This window comes from Tenrec ecaudatus, chromosome 7, assembly GCF_050624435.1.
Source record: "Tenrec ecaudatus isolate mTenEca1 chromosome 7, mTenEca1.hap1, whole genome shotgun sequence".
NCBI lineage: Eukaryota > Metazoa > Chordata > Mammalia > Afrosoricida > Tenrecidae > Tenrec > Tenrec ecaudatus.
The window spans coordinates 33,850,142-33,876,715 of NC_134536.1; the positions used below are offsets into that span (position 1 = coordinate 33,850,142).

The 26,574-nt window shown below is 47.9% G+C and overlaps 1 protein-coding gene across 8 annotated transcripts in view; it reads right to left on the bottom strand.

Moving 5' to 3' along the window:
* The window catches only part of MYB (MYB proto-oncogene, transcription factor), a 40,161-nt gene extending 14,817 nt beyond the window's left edge, over positions 1-25,344 (bottom strand). Inside the window, exons 1-15 of one of the 8 annotated variants that reach the window (XM_075553907.1) lie at positions 25,322-25,344; positions 20,756-20,873; positions 18,212-18,283; positions 15,309-15,401; positions 14,848-15,068; positions 12,773-13,007; positions 11,191-11,271; positions 10,655-10,750; positions 8,817-9,077; positions 7,560-7,901; positions 5,729-5,871; positions 4,722-4,836; positions 4,505-4,630; positions 2,623-2,733; positions 1,107-1,214 (exon numbers count right to left, since the gene is read on the bottom strand). In XM_075553907.1, the coding sequence (XP_075410022.1) occupies positions 1,107-1,214; positions 2,623-2,733; positions 4,505-4,630; positions 4,722-4,836; positions 5,729-5,871; positions 7,560-7,901; positions 8,817-9,077; positions 10,655-10,750; positions 11,191-11,271; positions 12,773-13,007; positions 14,848-15,068; positions 15,309-15,401; positions 18,212-18,283; positions 20,756-20,873; positions 25,322-25,344 (2,145 nt within the window). Of the gene's footprint in view, positions 1-1,106; positions 1,215-2,622; positions 2,734-4,504; positions 4,631-4,721; positions 4,837-5,728; positions 5,872-7,559; positions 7,902-8,816; positions 9,078-10,645; positions 10,751-11,190; positions 11,272-12,772; positions 13,008-14,847; positions 15,069-15,308; positions 15,402-18,211; positions 18,284-20,755; positions 20,874-25,321 lie in introns of all 8 variants that reach the window. The other 7 variants (XM_075553908.1, XM_075553906.1, XM_075553910.1 and 4 more) reach the window with 7 other exon arrangements.
* Positions 25,345-26,574: the final 1,230 nt, after the last annotated feature.

The window sequence follows — 26,574 nt, forward strand, 5'->3', positions numbered from 1 at the left end:
TTTAAATAATTTGGAAGAGCAAATTTACATTCTTATTTACATTTGGCTCAGGATTGATCTGAACTTTGTCGCATTTCATCAGCCTACATCCACTCCAGCGTTACAAGGAAAATCTCCTTTGATATTAAAACCTGGCAGCAGATGGTCAGCTGAGATTATGCATGCAACAAGAGTTTTCCCCTCCTGATAGTCAAATCCAGGTCTTCTTGCCGCCGACTGAGGGTGACCTCAGGTGTGTCAGAGTGAAACTAGCTCCAGACATGGGCTTCTTACTTTTCTTCTTCTTCTTTTAATGATTCAATGGTTTTAATATATTTATGAGTTGTGCAGTCATTATCACAGTCAATTTTAGAACATTTTCTTGATTCTTGTGCCCCCCAATTTCCCCTGTCATAATCTTAAGGAACGAGTCTAGTTACTGTCTCTGTAGACTTACATATTCTGGATTTCATATAAAGAAAATCATGCAAAAAATAATAACCTAACAATGATATCAAAATAAAACACAGGAAAACAATCCACATGAAATCAGAAGAGGATAGAAAAAAGAATGAAAAATAAGTTGAAAGGGAAAATAAATGATAATATATTAAGATCTAATCTAACTACATCTGCATTAACCTACTTTTGGTTAGCAGCCAAAGACATTTAACCCTTTGCACTGCCTCAGGTTGCTAATAGGCAAATAAGTATTTTCCATCTATGAATTTCAATCTTATTTTAAAAAAATTAAATCACATCTGAGCTTTAATTATTTAGTGATAGTAAAAAAAATTAAAGTAGGGGAACAAGAAGCAAAGTACACAAGCATACGTTTACATGGCATTTAAATGCAGAGGCAGGAAGCACTGACATGCAGGTAATGCATGATCTTCGTCTCAGTCATCCTGAGATGTTTCCGTTCAACATGAGTTGGAATAAAACAATAACACTCTCCAACGTGTCTCATAGGATAGCAGCCAGACACTTGTAGAGTTTAGGCATCAAGAAGTTACTTAAAAGCATCACTCTCTTATGTCTAGAATGCAAAAAACAAAAACCTGCCAGATGGTCCATTGTTCAATGAGTGCATTCTAAAAAACAAAAACAAACAGGATAGAAATTACCTGCAAGGGACTTGCCAGGGACCTATTTTTAGGGGCTGTAAATGCTTTGAGAACATTGTCTTCATCTTCTGATACTGGCGTCATTAAAACGGAACTTGTGAGGATATTCTAAAAGGAAAGAGAATAATTTAACCTTTAAACGTGGTTGGGAAATATGAGTGCCAACCTAATTCTAGCACCTTAGGGAGAATATTACTAAGATAGTAATTATGTCATTACATTGTAAGATAAATTATATATAACATCTCTGTATATGCTATCATTTACATAGAATGTATTATAGTATTATATTATAATATATCTACATTATCATGAAAAATGCAGCTATCTGCGAGAACTTCTCTTTCCCATGAGCTACAAAGCGATATCAACTATGTGCTAACTTTAATCCCACTGTGGCAAATATTGCCACATAGCTTTGAGCATGTAATAGGAACTCAGTTAAAAATCTGTTAAATTAAACCATTTTTTAAATGAAAGACTTACTAGCTCTATTGAGACAGCTATTGCAAATATTAGTGCAGCAATGTTTTAAAGCTACAAATTAATGAGAATACAGTCCAAGGGTGAACAGAATTCAGCCTTCTTGAGTTGGCACCCAGCATTAATACACGAGCTGTATAACCTTGAGCCTCCCCGGGCCTATTTCCCTGTTAGCATAATAAAAACCCAACCCAACCCACTGCCACCTATTCCATTCTGGCTCATAAAGACCCTACAGGACAGAGCAGAATTATCCCTAATGGTTTCCAAAAACTGTACCACTTTCTGGGAGTAGAAAGCCCCATCTTTCTCCCTCAGAACAGCTGGGGGGTTCGAACTGCTACCATTGCGGTTAACAGCCCAACACGTAACCACTGCACACCTGAGCTCCTGCGAGAATATTGAGGAGGTTAACAAAGGGAGGTGACCTTTCGGTGAGCAGCCTGTGAATGTAACCCCTACGTGGCTAGGGTTCCTTAGTCAGCATAATAAGCATTTTGCCAACCTCGGTTGTCGGGGGGATGGCCTGTGTTCACACGCCTCCAGCCCTTAGAACAGTGCTTGGCACATTCAATGCTTAACAGCCATTTGAGTAAGAAGGCAGCACCCCACGTAGGCGACAAATATATGAAATACAGATCCTACAAAATGTCTTTTCATGGAAACGTGCATTCGTGCAGTGGATTTTCAAGACCAGAAGAACTCTCAAATCCTAAAGCGGGAGAATGAGCGATCTTGGCCTGGACGAGGATCTGTTGGTCGGGCACCGCAAAACCAGCTCGAGGGTCTGTTGAACACTTTAGCAATCACTTACAGGAGAGCCGTGCGCCCTGAGCAAGACGGTTTAGGAAGACGGGGCATGTGCCAGGTGCGCGGGCGCTGAGTGTGTAGCAGCCACCGCATCGCCCCGCCCCGCAGCCACCGCATCACACAGCCCCGCCCCGCAGCGCATCGCCCCGCAGCGCACCAGTGTCCGCCCCGCGAGCTGCGTTTCCTCGACACCGTCCGCCGGGAGGCTCCAGCGTCTACTCACCGGCACGTCGGCTGCGGGCGACACCTGTGCGAACAGCTGAGCGTTCAGGCTCTCCCCTTCCCAAGGGCTGGAGCAGAAGAAGCTCCCTGCTTTATCCGTCGGAGATTCCACCTAAACACACGCAGGAAGCTTACCTCTTCTGGAACTTCTCATGAAACACTGGCAGCCTCTCAGCCACTCGCCCTCATATGAAAATACATGCAAGAGGCTGTCGATCTAGCCTGCTAAGCATGCTGCTCAACGCCCGGCGAAAACTGAGATTGTTACATGCAAGCGAGGGCTCTCCCACTGTACACACGCGCACACACACAGCACACATACATACACACGCACACCATACACACAAACACCATACACACAGCACACATACATACACAACACACACACTGCACAGTCCTCACACACACACACAGACACCACATAGACACACAGCACACACGCATCTCTCACACACACCACACCTCACACACACACATCTCACAGACACACCACACCTCACACACACCCCACACCCCCCATACACACCCCACACATACATACCGTCACACACCCCACACGCTACACATACACACTACACACACACAGACACACACACATACACCCTGAGGAGTCCGGGATTGGTAGGAATGGTTAGCACACACACACCTCACACATACACACCACCACACACCCCACACGCTACACACACACCCCACACGCTACACATACACGCCACATACTACACACACACAGACACAAACACATACACCCTGAGGAGTCCCGGATTGGTAGGAATGGTTAGCACACACACACCTTACACATACACACCACCACACACCCCACACGCTACACACACACCCCACACGCTACACATACATGCCACACACTACACACACACAGACACAAACACATACACCCTGAGGAGTCCGGGATTGGTAGGAATGGTTAGCACACACACACCTTACACATACACACCACCACACACCCCACACGCTACACACACACCCCACACGCTACACACACACACACACACACATACACACACACACACACACCCTGAGGAATCTGGGATTGGTAGGGACGCTTAAGCTCTCTAAGGCTAACCAAAGGCTGGTGGTTAGAGCTGCCCATGAAGGAAGGATGGCTGGTGACCTGCTCCCAAGGTCACCATCAAGAACACTCTGTACAGTGAGGTTCCACTCTGTAATTCAGAATGTGACCAGCAGTCGAAACAGTAGAAATATATAAACTGTGATAGACATAAACTATTATATATATTATATATCAAAAATATGATATATATATATATATAATAAAAAAACTGCACTGCCGTCGTGTTAATTCTGACTCATGGAGACCCTATAGGACAGGGTAGAACTGGCCCTGTGGGGTCTGAGGCTAATCTTGACAGGAGTAGAAAGCCGCATTTGTCACCCACAGAGGGGTTTAAGTACTGCTGACCTTGCATTTAGCTGCCCAATGTTTAACCAGTACAGTACCAGGTCTCCATGTATACGTATATGTACATGTATAAGTAAATATAGTACAATGTAAGCACAGTATCTATAAGACATTTACCTAAGTGGGTGACTTAAACATCTGGTAAAAAGCTGCCTATCTTCTTTCTGCCCCGCTCCCGGGCCCCAGCATATCCTCTGTCCCATCATGACACCCAGAAGTTCCACAGGCAGCTGGACAACATCGCCAATAACCTGCTCATTGGCGCCATCAACATGGGAAATGGCAAGGCCAACACCGTGCCCAATGCTGTCACCCAGGAGTTGGGCCTTGTCCCCGGTACTGCAGTATCCTTAGGAAGCACAGCTGTCACATACAGTAAGGAAGACAAAGAGGGGGTGGGACTCACCCCTGCCCATGCCTTTCTGAAGGAGCTCAGGCTTACCTCTTGCTTGATTTTCTTCAGTAAAGGCTGTCCATTTTCTTGAAATTCAGCAACCATTCCGGATTCATCAGATTCCTGTTTAATCACATCCTGTATGTCGTCCACGAGATGAGACGGGGTCTGAGGCTGGAGGGAAGTGTACGGAGGTTCACATCACAGAGAAGCATCAACCTGCACCAGGAAACCAACCACACCCAAGAATACTTCTAAAACTTACTAGCATCTTCAGGGGACCGTATTTCAATTCTTGAGCTGCCAGCGCATGCTTGAACGGTGTAGGGGTTCTCGGAGAACTTTCTAGGATTGATCTTTTGAGAGCTGGAGTTCTAAAACTTAAAAAAAAAAGTTAAGTGTAATCTACATCTTTCTACTAAAGACAATAAACTGTCTTTCTAAGGGAACTGGACTCGGTGATTTAATCACAATATATTGATTAAGAAAAGGGATAATATGCACCACCTATTTTCAAATGGTTTAAATTGTTGTACCGCTATGATTAAGAGCATGCACATATTTCCATCTTTAATAGGTCTGAAGACCTGCTTGTAAGTCTTCATAAGAACCATGACCATCGTTCAGATTTGGGACCATGTACAAATCGATTTTATTAATTCCTTAACACAAAGTCCACCATAAAAGACAAAAACATTGTTAACTGTAAAAAGGCACTTCTCATACTTAGAAATAAGAAGACTGCGCTTATTTGAAAGATATTTTATAACCCATACTGTCTTTCTCCACCATCTGTAATTTAAATTGGTGAAATTCATTGGATACAAAGGACTGCTTCATCAGCCATTGGCTTCTAATCACATGATATTCTGGGTGATAAGAACAAAGGTCCTATCTATACAGAAACTGCAAAAAGACAAAGCAATATTTTCACAATGTGACCCATACTCATGCTTCTGCTGAAGCCTGTACTCTGGGTGAAATCAAAGATTTAAAAACTGGCTTTCAGTGAAGAACACAACACCTTATAGAGTGAAAAGAAAATGATTTGAAAACAGCCTCTGCATATCAAGAAAATGTTAGACAAAGGATAATCTCACAGATCATCTATCTCTTGGTGTAGTGGTACCAACCCAGGGCAGATGCCGTCAACGTAGGCATATACACAAGTACACACATACATGTGTACCCATCGTGTGCACGAAGATATTTGGAGATGGGATTTCCTTAACCAATAAGACAGAGAACTGTATTCTTCAACCAAAGACTTACATAGCATTTTCCTTTTGAGTCTTCACAGGCTGATCTCTATGAAATGGTGTTGTAACAGTCAGTTTGTGACCACTGAGAGGGGGTGAAGTTAAAGAAGGCATTTCCAGGTCTAAGTTGTCATGGTTACTGGAAGTGTTTAAGAACTAAAAATAGGAGTGGGGGAGAGAAAACGTTATTTAGATTAAACAGCAATCCTTTGTTCAACCCAACTTTAGAAAACCACACCTGGATAACAAGCATGTTTTACTGACCCATATTTAAGAAAATAAAAAGAGAATTGAATAATAGATACGAATACCCATCGATGTGGAATGGAGATGGACAGGGTAATGATTGATTTCAATCGAGCACACCCAAGATTTGGATCGTAATTTCCAAGAAATAAAATCTAGCACTGCCGCTGAAAAATGTCACAAAATATGAAGAAAATGTTGCCAATAAATGACACTTGCCATTAAAGAGAATGAGGTGCACATTTTACGAATATTAAAATGGTCAAAGTGCTTTCTAAGAAAGTAATGAGCATTTTCTTGGATGATCTATGAAATAATCGTCTATGAGGATGATTATTTCAGTAGGTTTACATCATATGGAAGATGCTGGAATAAGAAGCGGTGTCTCCCAGAACACTAATGTTCTGGGAGAATAGTGGGTGCCCCTGAAGCAAATGAGTCCACAGTCAAATAAGTTTTGGGGAAAGACAGAATAGCTTCATCTGCTCCTGGAAATTAACAATGCGCACTGGGCAAGGCACGTGGGTGTATTAAAAACTCAGAGCAGCCCTTCAGGAGAGAATCCACTCTATAAAAATGTGTTTGATTCTTCGTTTCCCAAACTCATAATATCTACATATGAGGGGGCTTTAAAAAGTTCGTGGGGAAAAAACAGAATGGAAAGAGAATGGCATTTTTGCCACAAACTTTCGGAAGCTTCCTTGCATGTAGATGTTGGGGTTTTGTTTTGTTTTTCCTGGAACACCTCTTCATGTATTCCTTAGCTGACATTCTGCAGAACAGAGTTTGAAAATTGCAGGCAAAGCACCAGGTAAGTTTCTGGCTGGGCATCATTTGCTCGGACCGAGAGCCGTGCTTTGCCCACACTGGACAGGCACATTTTGAAAGTTGGTTCGAAGCGGCAAATGGTCTGTTGATTCCAAGTGTACTCATCAATTAGGAACGCAGATCTCTAAACAAGAGTGATAATTCCCAAGCCTTCAAAATGAAAACTAAAGGAAATATGAAAATTCACTGTCAAACACTGTGCTACTCTATGTCATGTAGCACAATCCAAAAGAGTCAATCTTGAGAAAGGACAATAGACACCAAATATTTTCATTTCCAACAGGGGCTCTGCCGCCTCTTCTGAAGCATTTCCACATACAGATGGATCGGAACATTGTCTGGCTTTTCATTAAGACCTCAATGTGATCAAAACAGGGTGTGTTTGGTTCCCCCGCTCCCCTGGGTCAGTGAAATCACATCGTAATAATAAGTGAATAAATAGGCAAGGAAAAGAAGGTTAAAATTGTGACAGGGAGGGCAAGGATGGGAGAGAAGGGACAGAAAGAGACGTAGCAGCACATGCCATGCAGAAAACATGATCCAAGCCAACGAAGAGCGACAGAACTCACTGACGCCGTCAGCAATCACGCTGCAGGCGGCGGCTTGCACTGCGCAGCTAGTGTGACTTAGCGAGAGCGAGATTCAGCCAGGGAGTGCGATCAGTAGGGCGACAGCAATTACTCATTTGTTCCAAATGATTAGTTTCTAGATTATTCAGTCTTGGGCGTCTGCTGAACATGAGTAACATCTGTGCAGAAATTGTGATCTACCTGCGAGGGAGAGAAGGGCAGGCTTTTGGCAGGGGAGCGCTTGGGAGATGAACCGCTGACGTCAGCAACTATGAAGGCGCTGGCGCCTCCACTGGCTAAGGGGCTGGCCTGGCCCCGCCTTTTTCGAAGGATGACCAGTGGAATTGTGCTGGGCCTTGCAGCAGGGAAAGGCTTGGGTGGCTCAAGGTGAGCCTCGCTCAACACGCGTCTAGCCATGGGTCTAGTCACACCGCCCTCTCTTTGCTGGAGCTGTAGGGCTTTGCCTGTGGGGTGCTGGCTAGCTGAAGAATCTGCTTCTTCAAAGAGTTCAAAACTGCTGAGATCACACCACGATGAAGAATCCTGAAACAATGTGGGAGGCACAGAACTTTGAGACCGTGTGTGCATGTGCGCCCCCGCCTGAAACACAGCACTGACAGAGCGAGCCAGCAAGCGAGCGCGAGAGAATGGCGAAATGCGAAGGGATCCCCTGGCCCGCCGACTTCTCCAGTACTGGCTTCAAGGTTCTGTGACACTGCATTGGGGGGTCTACCGGCTGCCTCGTGCTTGGTCCTACGTGGGTTCTGCTGGAAACTTCCAGCACTGCTGCTGGAGTGCAGTCGGTAGTAAAAAAGAAAACCTTTTCTAGATAGCGTAGTATTGGCAATACTCATCCAAAGGGAATGCATTATTTAAGAACTATGCTTAACCAGCCGAGGGAAGTGCCTATGTGTCTGCTTGTGAGGGGCCGAATGAACAATTTGGTTTCAAGATGGGCTGAACTCAAATTTGCTTCGCTAAAGATGACTGGATGCCGCAGGTCTGTTGACACTGGTCATCCATCGCCAGTGTCCGGGGAGAAAGCCAGACGTCCCATCGAGGAACTGGTAACTCCTTCCAACACCTCGATCCAAGCTCTGGGTGCACATAACTCCCAATGCGCTATCCCATAGTCAGGCAAAGTTTGAGAGAGGCACAAAACAAGAACATCATCCCCACAGGCCAAACTCCGCGCTGTAATCAGAATCCTTGCTATTTCAAGAAATACATCCATTGGAAGGTGAAGGGTGAAACGTTTTACCCAGGAAGCCTATGAAATCATACCCTTTGAGGAGGAGGGGGGGGGTCTACTAAGACTGCCATCCCACGTGCTTACCTTTCCATCAACGTATGCAAACAACATGACATTGGCTGTAGGAAATAGGGCAACGGTTTCATACATGGGTTTCCTAAGTCCCCTTCCAAAGCACAGGCACGTGCCTCCGCCGTTCTACTTACAGAATCTATAAATTGGAGTGTTTCTGCAAATTCTAAGAGGTTCTTAACATTGTCCAGAATCGTGCCTTGGTGGACGATCATGCACCTGGCTGGAGACGCACTTTCTTCCGGGAGGGAACCGGGATCTACTGGCAGGGACGGAGTGGAGTGGTGCTCTCCCAGGCAAGAAGCAGGCGCACTGTCTCCATGAGGTCGGCTCGGCTCGGTGGCGGCGGTGGCATTGCCGTGCCAGCCGGGGTAGCTGCAGGTATGGCTCTGCGTCTAAGCAGAGGAGGGGTGGGGCGGCGAGAAATGCGGAGTGGGGAGAAGAAAGGGAGAAGGAACTTAGCAATGACATTGCACAAGGGATCAGATGCTGTTGGCGGGAAGATAAAAGGGGTTGCATCACCCAGAACTTAGGCCTCCGAAATAGTTGTCAAGATGTTTCCTTTTAGCAAGGCCAAGACCCTGCTTCTTCATCGCGGGGGAGTGTGTCCACTATGTCATTGCCTGTAGGGGCATCGTTTTGTGCAAGCTACAACGAATGGGATGATGGCACAAGGTACAACTCTCACAGGAATGTCTTTCAAAAGTCCACTTTAACCTAATCTCCAGAAGGTCCATAAAGGTTTGCCGTGAGTGAGTGTCCTGCGTCTGCTTCCTAACCTACACCAGGGCCCCAGGAGGCAAAGGTTTCAGTCGCTCTCAGCCGTGTCTCTTCTTGCTGCTACCCCGTCCTGGCGCTGCAGCTCGCAGGATGCAGAGAAGGTCTCCGAGCGCAACGTGGTCCGGAAAGGATAAGGGCAAGCTAACAGAAGCCTCCTTTCAGCATGATCATGCAAGAGGAGAAATTGCCAAACATCAGCTAAAGTGAAAAAGTGGTCGGACTGACACACTGCCCACACGCTCATGTTATCATTTAACGAAAAGAAATCTATTCTCAAAAGTACCTCTGGGCTGTCACTTCTGTTCTAGTCTCTGTTGGGGAGCTCCCTATGTCACCACATTCGAGCTGCATTCCCAGTTTGCTGCTTAATCACTAAAAAAGAAGCCAATCGGTCAGTTCTGACCCACGTCTCTCCCAGCCATGTGAACAAAGAGCGGCTCTCGCCCCTCATGGAGCTCGTAGGTCTTGCTTTACATTTTTTGTGGTCTATGTGGGTACATCCAAATCAAGGGCGAAATGAGACAGTCTAGAGCACTAGATTAAGAAAAATCATAGAGAAAGAAAAAAATCAAATGAACAGGCACCGAGTCTTCATTGCAAGATGCACCAATTTAAAAATATATATATAATTATATATACACACGTTTCCTTTCACTCATTTCCCCTTGGTAACCTTTGAATTGATGATAGTGCTCGTGGAGGAGGGAGTAAAAAGTCAATGACAATAATTCCAAGTGGATATTTTTCTGCTCTTTTTTCAAAACAGAAATGCTTCCAATTTAGGCACCATATATTTTGGTGCCAACTGTGTTCTATTACGAGTAATTTCTTTTGTTTAAATATTGCCTGTGGAAACACATTGACTTGGTCAGGATAATATGTAACCCACAGCCTTTGAGTCAACTCCATCTCGACTTACAGTGATCCTATAGGAGAACTGCACTACAGGGTTTCAGAGATCATATATCTTTACAGGAGTGGACAGCCTCATTATTCTCCCATGGAGCAGCGGGTGGCTTTGAACCACCGACCTTGCAATTAGCAACCTGATGCTTAGCTCACTGAGCCACCAGGGCTCCTTGAATAACATGTGAAGGAGAAGGAAAAGGATAAAGAAGAGCCAGTGTCTGGGGAAAGCCAACTGCCCCCTCCCCACCCCTGGCCAAGTACACCGTGTTCTTACTGGGAGCGCCTGCTGCCCTTTCAGCTCGTTCTCTGTGGACATCAGGAGCAGCTCTAATTCCTTGATTCGTTTTTCTTTCTCGGGGTCTTCATCATTATAGTGTCTCTGAAATTGAAAGTTGAGGGAGTGAAGGGACACTGGGTGACTGGCGGTTGTGAATGCAGCGATATGGCCACACACAGCCCAGGGCCTGCCTTGGTGAAACCAACACCAAGCAAATTGGGGCCCCACAGAAGTCTGCATGAATGTCGTGCCAAAGTGAGGGGAGCGAGGGAAACTGAGACCTGAGGCTCCAGGGGCTGCTGGCTGAAGAGCTGTTGCCACCGACAGCAGGAGGGAGAACCGGAAAACCTCAGAGCAAATCCCCTCCAGTAGCCAAGGTGCGGCCTGGGGGGTCCGAGCACCGTCCCTCCTCCCCGCTGATCTCTTCTACTTTTACTTCCATTGGCCCAGCGAAAAAATAGGTGTTTAGATGAAAGAAAGAAAGCATTTCTTAAAAACGGTGCCTTGAACAGCGAAAGCGTTTCTTTGGGAAATGGTCTTACCTGGATGGCGGCAGCAGCGGGCTGAGGGACATTGACTATGTTCACATGTAAGGCTACGGGATACGGAACGTGACCGGGGATCTAGACCAAACAGCAAAACAAAGAGCTGATCACGTTGGAATCACAGACGCTCGGGGGGACCTGGCTCCCCGAGGTTTCACCCCAGGATTGAGAAAATAGTGCTGTTCTAATAAAATGCATGGAGTGATAAAAAAGCATTTTATTCAAAATTCAGTTAGTCATTGTGAAGTGGCTTGATCGCTCAGTGGCCAGTGTGCTCTTTAGGAGCAAAGATGGCGGGACTCGGCAGGTCTTAACGTACTTTGGACACCTTACTCAGAGGGACCACTCTCTAAAGAAGGTCCACATGCTTAGTAAAGTAGAGGGCCACAGAAAAAGAGGAAGACCCTCATTGAGGTTAATTGCCACAGTAGCTGCAACCATGACCTCAGCCCTCACTGGGAGGGTGGCACTAGACTGGGCAGTTTTCCTTTCCTTCACCCACAGGCTTTCCAGGCGCCACCACGGACAGCGGAAACGTAGGGGAGGGCGTTTGAAGGGTGCATCGTGGGTTTCTTAGGGAAGACCCCTGGAAAATAGAATCTAAAATGCACTTTAAAATGCATGAACGAACTTTCCAGGTGAGGGATGCATGGCAGGGACCACTCGCAATATAAACATTTCTCTTTGACGCATGGGTTTTAAGGAAAAACACAGAACTCTTATGATTGTTTGCCTGAGACTTTTCTGGACAGTCCATGGCCAAAGGCATGAAACAAATATAGAAGAGTTTTTTAAAAAGTCCGTTATGAATATGTCTTACAAATAATGTGCATATGAGCGCTGTATTTCAGGATAACTTTTTACCATTAAGTAATGCTATTTTTAAGATGGCAGTGCCTTGAGTTTCTTCTTATTTTTCCTACCTGCTGAGAACCACTTCTCTCCCTACATATAATATCTAGAATGACAGCGGAATAATAAAGGGTCCAAATAAAGATTGGGAGTGTGGGAAGGCATCAGACAATCAATGCCACCAACTTCTTTTTCATAAAGAGTAGGGGTATAAACACTTACTCAATAGACATATTCCGACACTCCCGCTAGATCATGCCCATAACCGAAAGCTTTTAATTCCTGGGAGAATTTCATTAAGTCAAGCCATCTCCTCTTTCAATGCAGTAACATCACGTTTAACTTTCTTAAGGAAAAGAAAACGAGTAGCCCACAAGCCCATCTCCATTCTCCAGCGGTGCCTTGTGAAATAAATCCCTATCCGCACGCTAATTTCAAATAGGATTTGCAGGCCAGTGAGACGGCAGTGGGTTCAGAATTGGATTCTAGTCAGCACCATCTCCAGAGCTGTTTCACTCTGGACCAATGACTCGCTGCTGCAGAGCTCGGCGGCGAGGGCGTCACAATACGCTACCGGCTTCCTAGAGGTTAAAGGTGGGCTTGCTGGGCCTCGCCTGTGCTTCTGATGCACTGTGGAAATCCACAGCTGTGAGGAGTGGGGCTATGAATGACCTCGTGGGAACATAACCGTGCCTCTCAGGCAACTCCCCTCTGAGGAATGGCTTACATTTTGCGCGTCAGAAATGTGGTAATAGGAATAGTCATTGGTAACCGAGGGCTGGCCAGTTGGAGGGAGCTGAGCAGTAGGTGCAGCGTGAGGAAAACCTATCAAATGACTGTTCTTCTGAAAACTTGTGGCTACTGTTGGCTGACTGGCTTTGGACGAATCCTGCAGATAACCTTCCTGTTCGACCTTCCGTCGCATGGTAGAATTCCAGTGGTTCTTGATAGCATTATCAGTTCTGCACAGAAATATAGCACATAGCAAGTTTACAAGCAAATATTTCCACTCAGGTTAAAGTTAAGTGACAGAAAACTGCTTGAGACAGAGAGACCTTTTTCTCCTGGCCCATGAATCGGTGTGGGAGTCACTTTTCCACCTTTCATACCACGCGCTCCCCGGTGCCTATTTAAAATCCAGTGATTTTCCTGAAGCACGGAGCTGCACTTTCTATACGTTTGGTATCTTTGGGTATCCCTGAGATAGGTGCATTCCCACCATGATAACCCTTCAGGCTCATTCTAACCATTTGAGTACTAGGCTCATGGGCGCTTCACGGTCCAGCTCTCTCAGAAAATGATTCTCCGGAGTGTGGGCACTGAGTGAGGATGGCAAATGATCCCGTAGCTGCGGCTGCCATCTCACTGGTCTCTCCTTCTTCTCCTCACACCAGCAAGGAATTTGGGGGTCAAGAAAAATCCGCTTTGGAAAACCATGCGGCTATTCAGCCAGCAGACAGGTGAGCATGGACACGAGGTGCTAACCTCAACCTAGCTTCAAAGTGCATAGCATTTTTACTAACGTCGTTTGCTCTCAGGAAAAGTTTCTCAATTCAAAAAACCGTTTTAAGCCTCCCTTTTACTATTCTGAGGGGGCGGGGGGGGGCGGGATGTAAGTGAAAGAAAGGGGAAGTTCAAGTGCCCCTTTAATTTTTTGAAGAATCCACAGCATATCCTCCCAGACCATATGTGATAAGAGGTCTCCCTTTACCAGCCTATTAAATTCTCTGAGCTTCTACCGAACTAGCATAAAGGAAATGTCATGCTTCACAGGAGAGCAGCACTGGGCTTCTTTGAATGACCCATTCTCCACTTTTAGATATAAAGCTCAAGAAGAAAAAGATCTTTACAATAAAAAATAATCTTACATTATTTTGGGATCATAATAAAATATTTTCAAATCAACAAAATCTGTTACCTTATGTTTAAGTGGGGACTGACGACAAAAACTAGCTGGCTTCCAGAGGAGCTGATACCAAAGGCTCAAGCAGAAAGAAAATGTTTTGGAAAGGATGATGGCAACATATGAACAAATATGCTTGATCCAATGGATGTATGGATTGTTATAAGAACTGTAAGAGTCCCTGATAAAATGACTTATTAAAATAAATAAAAGAATAGAAATAGGGGGGAAAAACTAGCTTCCACTGCAATCCTTCACCATCAAATCATTTCCTTGTCTTCTTTATTAAAAAGAAAGCTCTATGATGACATGATTTTAAAACTTGGAAGCTGATACTTCTAGAAATGTAGTCATTGTTTTACTCAAAAGGAGAAAAACTAAGAAAAGTGATAGCATAGTGAAATGAATTCCAGTATGGTAAAAAAAAATTTTTTGTTTTTTAATGGTGCCCAACTTCCTTTGAATCAGCTGTGCAAACTCAGACTAGAGACAAACTCAGTTTGTTGCCAACTATGTCTTTTGAGTTTGGTAGTTTACCAAATGCTTTGACACTCATTTACTGGTCCTCACATAGGCTCAATGGAGTTGGTTATTACCCATTTTACAAATGGAGGAGTTGAGGCTGAAGAAAGTCTTAAAAAACAAGCAAACGAAACTTGGCCCAGAGCTCACGGCTGGCTGAATTCAGCCAGCCTTTAAAAGCAAGTGCTTTGACTCAGTCTTTAGCCAGTTAAGATAAACTCTTAAGATCTCACAGACCGGAAGGGTATGGGTCAGGTTCACCAATGCAATACACCTAATGGAATGCAGTCCACTCACCATACATTTAAAACAGAGGTTTCAATGCCCACTCCCTTCCCTCGTCCTCCCAATCAATATAGATTTTGACATATTATTACCGTCCAGGCAGTAGCTTTGCGATTTCTGCCCATCTGTTCCCCAGTCTCTTGTGTGCCTGGTAAATAATTCTGTCTTCCTCTTCTGTCCAGGAGGTTTTCTTAACTTCTGGATTCAAGTGGTTATGCCACCTCTCCCTACATTGTTTTCCAATTCTCCCCTTTAAGTGCTTGGCAATAACAGACCAACGTTTCGGACCGTATTTCTGTACAAGCTCTATCACCTTCAGATAAACACAAACATAACCTGTGTTTTAATGGTATGTCATGAGTCAGGGTCATCATTCTGCAGTGTTACAAGATCTTTAAGAAAATTTTTGTTGTTTTTAAAGTCTGCTTTGATCATTGGACACATGGGCAGAGGATCCTCTACGTCCTGTTTACCCACTTGATCTGCTTTCTCAGGATGTACACAGGCCTACAGGGGGCAGGGGGAGGTTGCAAAAAACGGAGGAAGAACTTACTCTCTGGTCTTCTTCTTTGGTCCACGGACCCTTGATGAGCTCAGGGTTCAGTACTTTCTGCCACCGGTGCTGGCACTGTACATCTGTTCGATTCTAGTTCAATAAAGTAAAGTTTGCATGGTCACGCCGATTCGATTTGGTGTGCGTGTGAAGACGCTGCTCTAAGATAAACTACGTATAGACAATACACAGTGAAAACATGCCCCGGGGCATGTAAAGGCATGTTTAGAGAGTCGACAGACAACTTTACGACTTGCAGGAGAGAGACTATGATGGATCTAAAATTAGAAGCTCTGCCTCCTGAGGGAAACCACGCCATCACGCTGACTAAAGGATCAACACAGGCCGCCTGTGTGCCCTCAACTAAACGCACATTTGACCTCTGTCTGTTGCCTATGGAAGTGGTCACATAACCTTCGGCTTGCCAGAGACATAATGAAGGTCAAGCCTTTATGGAAACCCATCTCAAGTGACTAAAGTTTACTTCCCATTCAAACTGAGAGGGGCGCCCCAGTTCAGGGCCAGGATTTAGGTTGTAACAGGAACAAAGGAGAGTACAAACCAGGCCCTCCCTTCGACGAGCTTACAGTCTTATAAGGATGAATAAAACCCAAGCCTCTAAACGTACTGTTATCGAGTCAAGACGACTCAGTGACCTCAGTGACAGGGCAGAACTCTCCCTGTGGGTTTCTGAGACTGTGACTTGAACAGCAGTCGAAAGCTCAGTCTTCCTCCCTAGACACGATTAACTAAAACAGGAGGCAGACTTGGATTGGCAGCCAGCAAGAGATCCAGGTAAAATGCCATTGGAGGGGGGCGGGGGAGAAATCAGGAAATGCTCTTGAGATGGAATTGAAAGGATGGGCAGAATTTTAACTGGTAGAGAAGGAGAGGGAGAAGCTTCTCGGAGCGGGATGCCCAGGAACCAAAACCCATAGGAGAGAAAGCAGAAATGAATTTACCCAGAGCAGCTAACAGAGGAAGTAGGAAACAGAACTGGGCCTGAGTGGGGGCCTCCAAGGAGGGCCCGAGTGTCCCAGGCAGGTCGAGGCAGTTGACACTAACTTGGGAGACACTGAAGTCGTCGCTGTCACTTTTGAAAAGACCAAGGACCGGGCTGCCTTTTAGGAAGCTCGACTTGCCACGAGGGTGGGGGATGAACTGGGACTCAGAAAGCTGCAAGCAGGGTAGCTGCCTGGCCAGCCGGCATCACTAGGCTCTCTCTCTTGCCCTGGTCTAACCCTGCTCCAAGGCCCTCCTCCCGTACCAAATCCTTAGGGATAGTTAGCAGCCATATTCATCATAGAAATGTTATGTGCTATACCTGTGGACTGCTTACATGTACTATTTCTTAGCCCACATGCATACGAACAACAAAATTGTTCTATGAAATATTCCTGCATGGCAATGACAACCCTATTCCTTACATTATCGAGGAGCCTTGGCGGGGTAGCGCCTTATGTGGTGAGCTGCTAGCCACCATGTCAGCAGTTCAAAACCACCAGCTACCCCACGGGAGAAAGAGGAGGCTTTCTATTCCCGGGAAGAGTCACAGTCACAGAAATGCACAGAGGCAGTTCAATCCTGCCCTATAGGGTCACTGTGAGTCAAACTCGACCCTGTGGCAGGGAGGGAGGGAGCATCATCACATTAGTAACTGGACAGAGCTTTTTTGTTTCCTCCATTTTCCTTTCATTTTGACTTCATGCTCCAAAAAGGTTTATCACACAGCTTAATGAAGCAACAATATTGCAGCTAAAGCATTAGAAGATGTGACAAGCTCCGCTACTTTAAAAACATCAACTCACTGTCACCGGGTCGATTCCAACTCATGGCAACCCTGTAAGACAGGGTAGATCTGCCCCTGTTGTTTTAGAGTGTGCAATGCTCCCCAGAAGTAGAAAGCCTCATCTTTCTGCCTAGAGGTGGCTGATGGTTTTGAATTGCTGACCTTGCAGTTCACAGCCCAACTCAAAATAGCAATGTTCCGTTTACTTTGTGAAAACACACACACACACACGCACACGCACATGGATGGATGAAACCACCTGGTGTGAAGCCTCATTTTGATTGGGAAACAGTGACAGCCCTGACCAGAGTGCATTACCTACTGCCATGGCGTCCACTGCAGCTCATAATTGCCTCTGGGACAGAGTAGAATTATCGCTCCCTTGGGTTTTCAGGGCTGCAATCTCCATGGGAGCACATGGCCTTGTGTTTCTCCCACCGAGCAGCTAGCTGGTGGGTTTGAGCCAGCCACCTTTTGGTCACCAGCCCAACACTTACCCCGCTGTGCTGCCAAAGCTCCTTTGGTACACACTCAGTAACTGCAAATAGCCACCTGGCATTGTTAGAGGGACAGGGAGCCTAACCTATGGGAGTCGTGATAAGAATAAATAGAAAGGACCAATGACAAAGGAATTGCAAGCTCACAATTTAAATATTTAGTAAATACTTGGATGTAGAAGATGAGGAGTATGATATAGCTAAAAAGACTCTGAAATCCTAAACCTGGGTGCTCAAAATATGCCTGTGGACATAGAGAATTCAGAAGAAGTTGATTTTGAGAAAAATATTGAGTTTAATTACTTATCATGTAACAAACCAAAAATATCATTTATATTGCTTAAATAATGTAAATGTAAAACAAAAAACCTTACTAAAATAAAGTTCAAGACCAAATGACCTGCATGACTATGTAAATGCCAGTTGTAAATGGGACAGTGTTCCCCTTCCTGTTTACATATGAACAAAATGCAATATCCTAATACTTCCCCCTAAAATTTTTAATTAAGTGATTAATTAAGTCATATCTTAAATTATCTTTGAAATAAATTAAAATATTTGAGAGACCCTTTCTTTTTTCAAAAAAAAATGCGAAGAGAGAAAGACCACTAACTTACCGGGAGATAATTGGCAATAATTTTCCAGTCATCAGTTCCATTCTGTTCCACGAGCTTCTTCAGTTTTTCATCCTAAGACATTTAAAGGCATTTCTAGGATATCGGTCACTTACTATGCAGTCCCATTCAAGTTAGAATAAAGGAAGGAGCCGGTCCAATAGTCCAACCCAGGGGTGGAGGACTCTCAAAACTCTGCAGGCGCAACAGGGATTCATGTGATAGTCTAGCTTAGAACATAGATTTCATTTGGGTCACGGAAGCCAGACTTTGAATTTGGACTCAGCTACTGATAAACTGTATCAGGTTGGGTCCATAGTGTGGTCACCCTGCATCTCCGGATTGTCATCTATAACATGGGACCGCTGATAGCCACCAGGCGGGAGCACATAGAAAGGACTTCATGGACAGTGCCTGTTGGAAGTTCTACTTTGTGAAAGACATAATGGACTCCAGTGTTAGATTTAGTAGACATTCAGCAATCACAGTCGAGAAGCCCTCGAGGAGAAAAAAATGGAGTGTTTTCAGTTAGTTCAATCTCTTTCATACCAAAAAAACCCGAAGATCACGTTTTAACTAAATTTGAAAGGCATGTATGCTGTAAGAGGATGATGCAGCTTTTGTATCGCCCAAGGAGGGGAGGTCCATGGTACTAGAACATTCACTCCACTCAAACTCACTGCCGGCAAGTGAAACCACCTCAGAGCAACCCTGCAGGGCTGAGCCGGGTTTCCAAGCCTTTAGGGAGCAGAGAGTCTCAGCTTTCTCCCTCAGAGTGGCTGGTGGCTTCAAACTGTTGACATTGCTTGTGGTTTGCTGCCCAAGTTGTGACCCAGTAGGCCACCAAAAAACCCAAACCAAACTCACTGCCATTGAATCCATTCTGACTCATTGCAACTGGCTAGGCCAGGGCCGAGCTGCCCCTGTGGGTCTCTGAGGCTGTCCGTTGGTATGAGAGCAAAAGGCTTCATCTTTTTCCCATGGAGCGGCTAGCTGGTTTCAGACCACTGACCTTGTGGTCAGCAGTCCAAGTGGTCACAGGTCCCTTGCACATGAGGCACTAAACTGCAGTGGGTAATCTTTTTTTCAAGGTGAAGACTGCTCACTGGTCACTCCTCTTAAGTGTCTTTCCAATCGTGTTCCTTATGCTCTGCCAAGTCAATGACACGCACAGTGTGGGTCACTGGTGCAACACCGACATGGGAACCAGGAGCCAATGTTAGGGAAAGAATTCTACATCTTTAAGGATCACCCAAGGGCCCTTCCTATTGGCTTTTCATATGGCTCTCATGGGAATTCCTTCCAAAAGGAGCTCTGGTTTAAGTGGGATGAACTGGAAGACAAGTTCCTGGCCATTCATTCAAACACGAACCTGTGAAAGTGAATGGCGAAAGGTTTGGAGGACCTCGAAGAAAAGGAAATGTCTTGCGACAAATGAGTAATTTTGCTAAGGAAGCATTTCCCCATGCCTATCAAGTTTGAATATACTTAATAGCAGAAAAAGAAACAGACACAACCCATCTGTTACGGAGGGCTTTAGGATTGTCCCGTTACCATGGAGTCGATTACGCCTCATTCTGACCTGCAGCAGGACAGAGTCAAACTTCCTTAGAGGGCTTCCCAGGCTCAGATGCTGATGGAGGCAGACTGCCATGTCTTATCCCTGGAGCAACCAGGCGCTTACCACTGCCCCATCCAGGCACCCCTGCACACATGTGTATGGTTCTGTAGTTTAGACCAGTGCTTCTCAACCTTTCATACGGTGCCTCATGTTGTGTTGATCCCCCAGCCATAAAATTATTTTTGTTGCTACTTCGTAACTGTCATTTTGCTATGAATTGGACGACCCCTGTGAAAGGGTTGTTCAACCCCCCCAAAGGGGTCGCAACCTACAGGTTGAGAACCGCTGGTCTATACCTAGATTATTAAGTGAATACATTATAACAGGATGGGTTCTACGAGGTTTGGGATGAGGGGCTGCCTTGTTTTACCTCATTGTTTTGTTGTTGGAAACAGCCCTGTATTTGTTCTGGGAACATGTATTCATGTTGTACTTTATATCAGGCATTTCTGGTTGGAAAAAAATAACACACAAATGAGCAGATGGCTATAGCTCTGCCCTCAGCAGGCTTGCAGTCTCCTGGGGGAGACCACTATGTTATGGCAGCCTTAAGACCTGTGGGGGGACATGAATGCAGTTATCCCCCGGGGAGCACAGGTGCAGACATCCGCCTGGCTTGGGGGAGCTAAGGATGGCTTCCCAGAAGAGCTGATAGAGCGTGAACTGGGTGATGAAGCAGTCCTAACAGGCAGTGGGCCAAGGCCACAGGCAGAGGGAAACACAGATGTAGCCTCAAGCAAAGAAGCGAGGCTTGAAATGCAGCTGGTTAGGACAACCCAGCGGGAGGTGGAGTTGCACAGGCAGGCAGTGGTCTGATCACAGAGCCTGCTGGTGAGTGTGACAACAGTGGCTTAGCTGAAATTTGGTTTCTCCTAATTGCCCCACTAGATAAGCTTCCCCCAGCCTGTGACAGAGTGATCAGTTACCTCTTCCCTGGTCCACCTCGTTTTCCCCAGATGACGCTTTCCAGACTTGGGAAGCAGCCCGTCATAGTCATGGTCACACATCTCAATGTCTTCTTCATCCTCGTCACTGCTGTATATGCTGCCAGATACACAAACGGGCCAATGTCAGCTGAAGCAAGAGGACTGGGACTACTGGATTACCAAACCCACACACAAAAACTCCCCAACACTCTTGACAAAGGTTTTGCAGATCAAACCCTGAAAACCTGCACAACAAGGTTTTACTCTGCATTCTATGGCTCTAGGTTTGGGAACAGGTTCTGCTGTTATTGGTCTCCACAGATACGGCCAAGGGCCTGGCACTGTCTCATTTCCCTGCATGTTTAAACGTGTTGTTACTATTAGACCAGTGACAGGTTACACATTTGGCAACCTGCCTGCCAATGGAGGCTTCAGTTTAAAACTGAAATGTTACAGGCAATAAAGGAACACGGACCTGTGTCCTGTCTATAAGAACACACTCCAAATCCTTGGCTTATGTCACACTGTTTAAGTATTTCTCAAACACAATAAACAAGTATGTTATTTCAAGGGGGGGTGTTGGGGATTTATTCCAAGAAAAAAACTTTTTCAAGATGTAATCCATGCAGTAATATCATTGTAATCATCCTTTAAAGATTAGAGGATTAGGAGGAATCAAAGAGGACCGATTTTAAAAGGATCAAACCATTCAGTGGCAACACTGTTTTGTAAATAACATTAATACCCCAAAGTTCAAGACTCAGGCTCTGATAGCTCCAAGCCTTGTCTCTCCTTACCATACTCGGTTCCCAAAGAAACAGTTAAGTGAGTGGGCCACTTGCTGCTCAGAACCTTGCTTACTCTTTCAGTTCTCCTGCTTCTCACTGACTGGTGTTTGAAATTTCCCCAAATGTACCTAATTCAAACCGGAAGGATTGTCCCAGAAGAAATCCATGGGTTGGAAGAGAACACAGGGCTGTTTTAAAAGGAGACTTTTCTTTCTCCTACTTAATCAAAAGGTTTTGGTGACATATGAAGGACCTCCATTTAATGGTTATTAATCATCGATTTGAAATGATAAGAGCCACTTGTACGACAGTTAGTTTTTAACTCTAATTTTACTTTTAAAACTTACACAACGAGGAAAAGTCTACTAACTGCAACTTCGCTAAAGTGTATCACTGGAAAACTCACCAAGCTGGAACCAGAGACAGCGAGGTAAAGCAGTGCTACAATGTGAGCTATTATTTTTAAAAAGAAATGTGTGTCCACATCAGATTCCAGTTTCCCAGACCAATTCCCACATGCATAATACGGACCCCCTGCAAGTCAAGTCAATGTGCTCACCCCAAATCCTGAATTGAGGGTTATTCTCATTTAAACCTATTATTTTGGGCAACAAAATAATAACATTCTGGCAGAATGGATGGTGACAGGGAAAATGTGATCCAACTTTAAAATATGGCTATAAAAAGAAAGTCTACAAAAAGTTTATTTGTTACTTTGTAATTTTTCCCACCCCCACTGAGTGTCTATTCTTTTAACCAAGAGCCTAGTTCTCTTCCACAGTGTAAACAGGAGGCGCTGGACACTTTCTGGTAAATGATAACTGCACTTAGTCTCTCATAAAACACAAATTTCATAAAGCAAAAACATAACGAAACATGGTTGTAATATCTGGAAATGTAGGTCAGCCGCATTTAAAGGAGTCACAGGAGGGAACCCCTAGGAAAGCCCCTAAATAAAGTGCCCCCCATGAAGCATCAGGGACCCCAGGAAGGCCAGCGTCTTCCGAATGTCCGCTGGCAGATTGGACTCAATTTAACGTTGGAGGTTTCCCTGGAGCAGGTGATCACGTTACCAGTTCGAACCCATGGCGCCATTGGGCACCTCGCTGTTGGAAACAGCCTGACACCCAGGTAACAGGAACACACGCGAACCGCCCACAGGGGGCAGCCGTCGCCAGGTGAGGAAGAAGAGGAACCCAATAGAATTGGGGGTTCTGCACCCAATTTCGCCTCCAATCAGCCCGCCAGCTTGGGCAAATCATTCCTACTCTCTAAAGACCTCAGTTTTCCTTGTCTCTAAAAAACAGCATGGATTCGATTTCTACAGTAACTTTCAGCGCTACTGAAAAGGGATGATTCCATTCCACGGGTGTCTCTGAAACCTGAAGCAGAGAGAGAGGTGCAAAACCAGGTGTTGGGGGGCACTGTGTTGTGTGAAGGGTGAGTTCGGTGAGCCTGGGGATCTTACACAGTGCGCTTCCCCACCCCACCCCGAAAATCTGCAGGCTTGGCTCAGAGGCTCGCCTTTGAGCGCTATTTCTTGCTCTGCTTCGCCACCCAGGTTGCCTGGGCACGATCCGGAGCACGATTAATTTTCACTACGGACCTGAAGTCACTTTGCTTTTATCTGCTCTGACAAGATCTCAGAGCCAACAGTCAAGGCGCTTTTCAAAGGCTGATTTCAGGGTTGATACCCTCGACTCTCCACCTGCTAGACCCCGTGCGGTTACAGGACTACCACTATGAATATTACATTCTGTCAAGGAAACAAACCCGGCAGAGAAACGAAAAAGAAAAAACGCCGGGTGGGGGGAGGGGGCAATAGGGGCTGGAAAGAGGGAGCGGAGGGGGAGGAAGTGCCTTGTGGCTGCTCCTGCGATTCTGGACAAAAGAGTTTAGACTCTTTTCGCTGACCTGGTTACTAATCTGTGCCGAGCTGAAGCTCGCCCTGCAAGAAAGGGCTCTGGGTCCACAGCCGTGCTCCCCAACCCTGCATCCCTACACCGCCCGCCCCGGGAAGCTGCAGGCTCCCCTCCCTCCGGGCCGCCAGCCCTAGGCTCGGCTACCTGGGAGCCGCCCGCAGCGTGCGAGGCACCGCCCCGCCGGGCAGCCCGGACTTGGGGTTCAGGCCTCCGCCCGCGCCTCCTCCCAGCCTGCCCCCTGCTGCTCCCCGACTTCCTACTTTCAAAAACAGCCAGAAGGAAATAAAAAAAGAAAGGGTGTGTGTGTGTGTGTGTGCGTGTGCGTGTGTTTGTGTGTGTGTGTGTGTGTGTTTGCGGGTGGGGGCGTGTAAGTGTCCCTGGTCGCTCCATCGCCGAGTCCCAAAGATGAAGGTGCAACGTCTCCGGGGGCAGCACCCGCCACCCCTCAGGGCCCGTGTCCCAGACAAGGCGCGAAATTTGGGTAGGGTGTCCCCAAATCGCCTCCCTTCCCTCCGGCTCCCCGCCACGCCCGGGTGCCGCTCCCGGGCCCCGCCGGCCCCAGGGTACCGCTGCCCGCCCCGCGCCCACGCTCCGGGCGACTTCCCGGCTGCGCGCCAGGACGGCGACCGCCGGCTCAAAACTGCCAGAAAATTCAACAACCCCGATGAAAAGCCAGTGCGTGTGCGTGGCCCCCACGAGTTTGCTCCAGAGTCCTTTTGCGAAGGTTCCCTCTCTCCCCCGGGATCGGCCGGGACGCCCTAAAGGTGGCGGGCGCTGGGCACAGGACGCAGGGGAGCGGTGACCTCAGCGCGTCCACGTGTGCGCAGGGCGCCCCGACCTCCGGCCCAGGCTAAGGGCCCGCGGAGATAGCGTCCCGGTTGCGCGGCAGCCGCCTGAGGTGCTGCATGCCCGGTCCCTTTCCGGGGTGGCTAGAGTGACGGCCTCCGGGCTCCCCCCTGCCCACCGCCGCAAGCAGGGAGCGCCCGCGCACCCGGCTCGGGAAGTGAAGGAAACTGGGGACGCTGGAACGCCGGCAAATGACAGTTCGGATAGGCAGTGCGTCTCCTGCGGGCTCTTCCATCCTCTTCCATCCTCCGGGCTCAAATCGCGAGGGATCTCACCCGTCACCCGGGCGAGCTCCCCAAGTGCGGTGACATGTGCGGCCCGCAGTGTGTGTGCGTGCGCGCGTGCGTGTGTGTGTGTGTGTGTGTGCGTTCAGTGTTTGCATTAGAAATAAAAGTCTCCCGAGTACAAAAATTGGAGCCTTCTAACCCAAGGTTTTGGTAGTTTGCAAATGCAGCCACAGGCTCTTCCTCTCCTGAACTCCTCTTTCCTGCTGCTTGTCAGCTGACACTCTTCTTTGGGCACCACAAAGAATGAATGAAGTTTAAATGAACTACCTGCAGCTACTAAACAAGCCGACCTCTTGCCTCTATCTGCCATATGCTCTGCACTTCCCAGTCCAGACAGAGAGCTCAATGCATCCAGCAATTATGCCAAGGCTCCCTCGCCGACCCCCGCGGCCTCCAGCCGGGCACCTGGCGGACTCCTCGGGGCGGGGAGGCACCGCTGTGCCCGCCGTGGAAACCTGCAGCTTTCTTCCCCCCGGCCCCGTGCAACTTGCAACTACAGCCGCAGGGCGTCCTTCCCCGCGTCCGGCTACTTTCCCTCTGCACAGACACTGCCATCTATCCGTCTCCTGGCGGCTGCTTCTGCCCGGGTCCGAGCAGGGGCACCAGGTCCTCGCAGGATCTGACAGTCGCGGAGCAGCGCCGGGAACCAGCTCCCACCTGCTGGCGGGCGCCCCCAGCCCCGCGCGCTCCCGCCCCGCGCCGCCCGTCCGGGCGCCCCGTTACCTGTGCCGGGGTCTCCGGGCCATGGCGCGGCGGGCGCGGGGCTCAGCCGGGCGCCGCGGGGACCGCACGGGGCTGCCGCCTCCAGCTGCCCGCCGCCTGCCTACGTCCCTCCCCGGCTGCGCAGCGGCGCTCCGCACCGCCTGGCGACGTTTCTCGGGAGAAAGAGGCGGCGGCGGCGGCGGAGGAGGAAACAGGTTGATATTAAAGTATAAACTCTGTAAACAGAGATGCCATCAAACAAAGAGCTTTGGACACTCCCCCTCCCGCCAAATCTGGCGCCCCTGCAGTGCGCACGCGCCCTGCCCGCCGCCTCCCTGGTCGCCCTGGCTGCCGCCCGCGGGGTGCTGGCCCCGCCGACCCGCTCCCAGTGGGCGCTCGCGCCGTCGCGCGGAGCCTGGCGCGCCCGAGGCCCGGGAGCGCGCGGGCGGGGGCGGGGGCCGGGGACCAGGGCCGCGACGGCGCCTTTTCCTGCTCAAACCCCGCTCCCGGCGGCAGTGGCGCGGTCTCGCGCCACGTCCCGCGGAAGCCGCCGCTGCCCTCGGAATGGCCGCTCCGGCGTGTCCCCGCCACCCGAACCTGGGCCCGTCGGCTCCGACTCAAGGCGGCGGGGGCGGGCGTGGAGGGGACACCCGGGTTTGGGACTTGGCGGAAAGCTCAGCGCTCTGGAGATGGGGGACTTTGGGGGATGGGGTTTGGGGGCTGGGAGTTGAAGTCCATGCTTTCATAGGACGTTTGGTTAGGTCCCCCCCCCCCTTTTATGTAAAGGACATCTGAGTTGTCTGTGGCAAAGCCCACTTCAATGCGAGTGGCGCTGCGACCCTCTCGGCTCACGTGTGCGGCACCCGGGCTAAGCTTGCACTCCTCCCAGACCTGCCTGCAGCCTGCGCGCCGCGGCCGTCGGTCACTTGCCCTCCACTCGCACCCGGTTCCCACCCCTGGGCCCGCCCGGGCGGCCGCGGGCGCCCACCCCGGGGCCCTACTCTGCGGCTGCAGTGCGCGTCCCTGGGAGTTTCAGCCGCAAAGCCCACCCGCGTCCGAGCAGCCTGCCCCGCGGCGCTCGGGAAACCTCCGGTTTGCTTGCACGGGTCTAAAAAGCTAAGACACTGAGGAGGCACAGAACTTGGTATCCGTGCTTCGTGTTGTTTGAGGATTCTCGTTAGGGAATAAAAGTCATCGTGTTCATTTTAGGCACACCCCAAAAAAGAAAGGTTTAAAGGAGAAGATAAGTGCTGCCTTTATAAGGACTGACGACT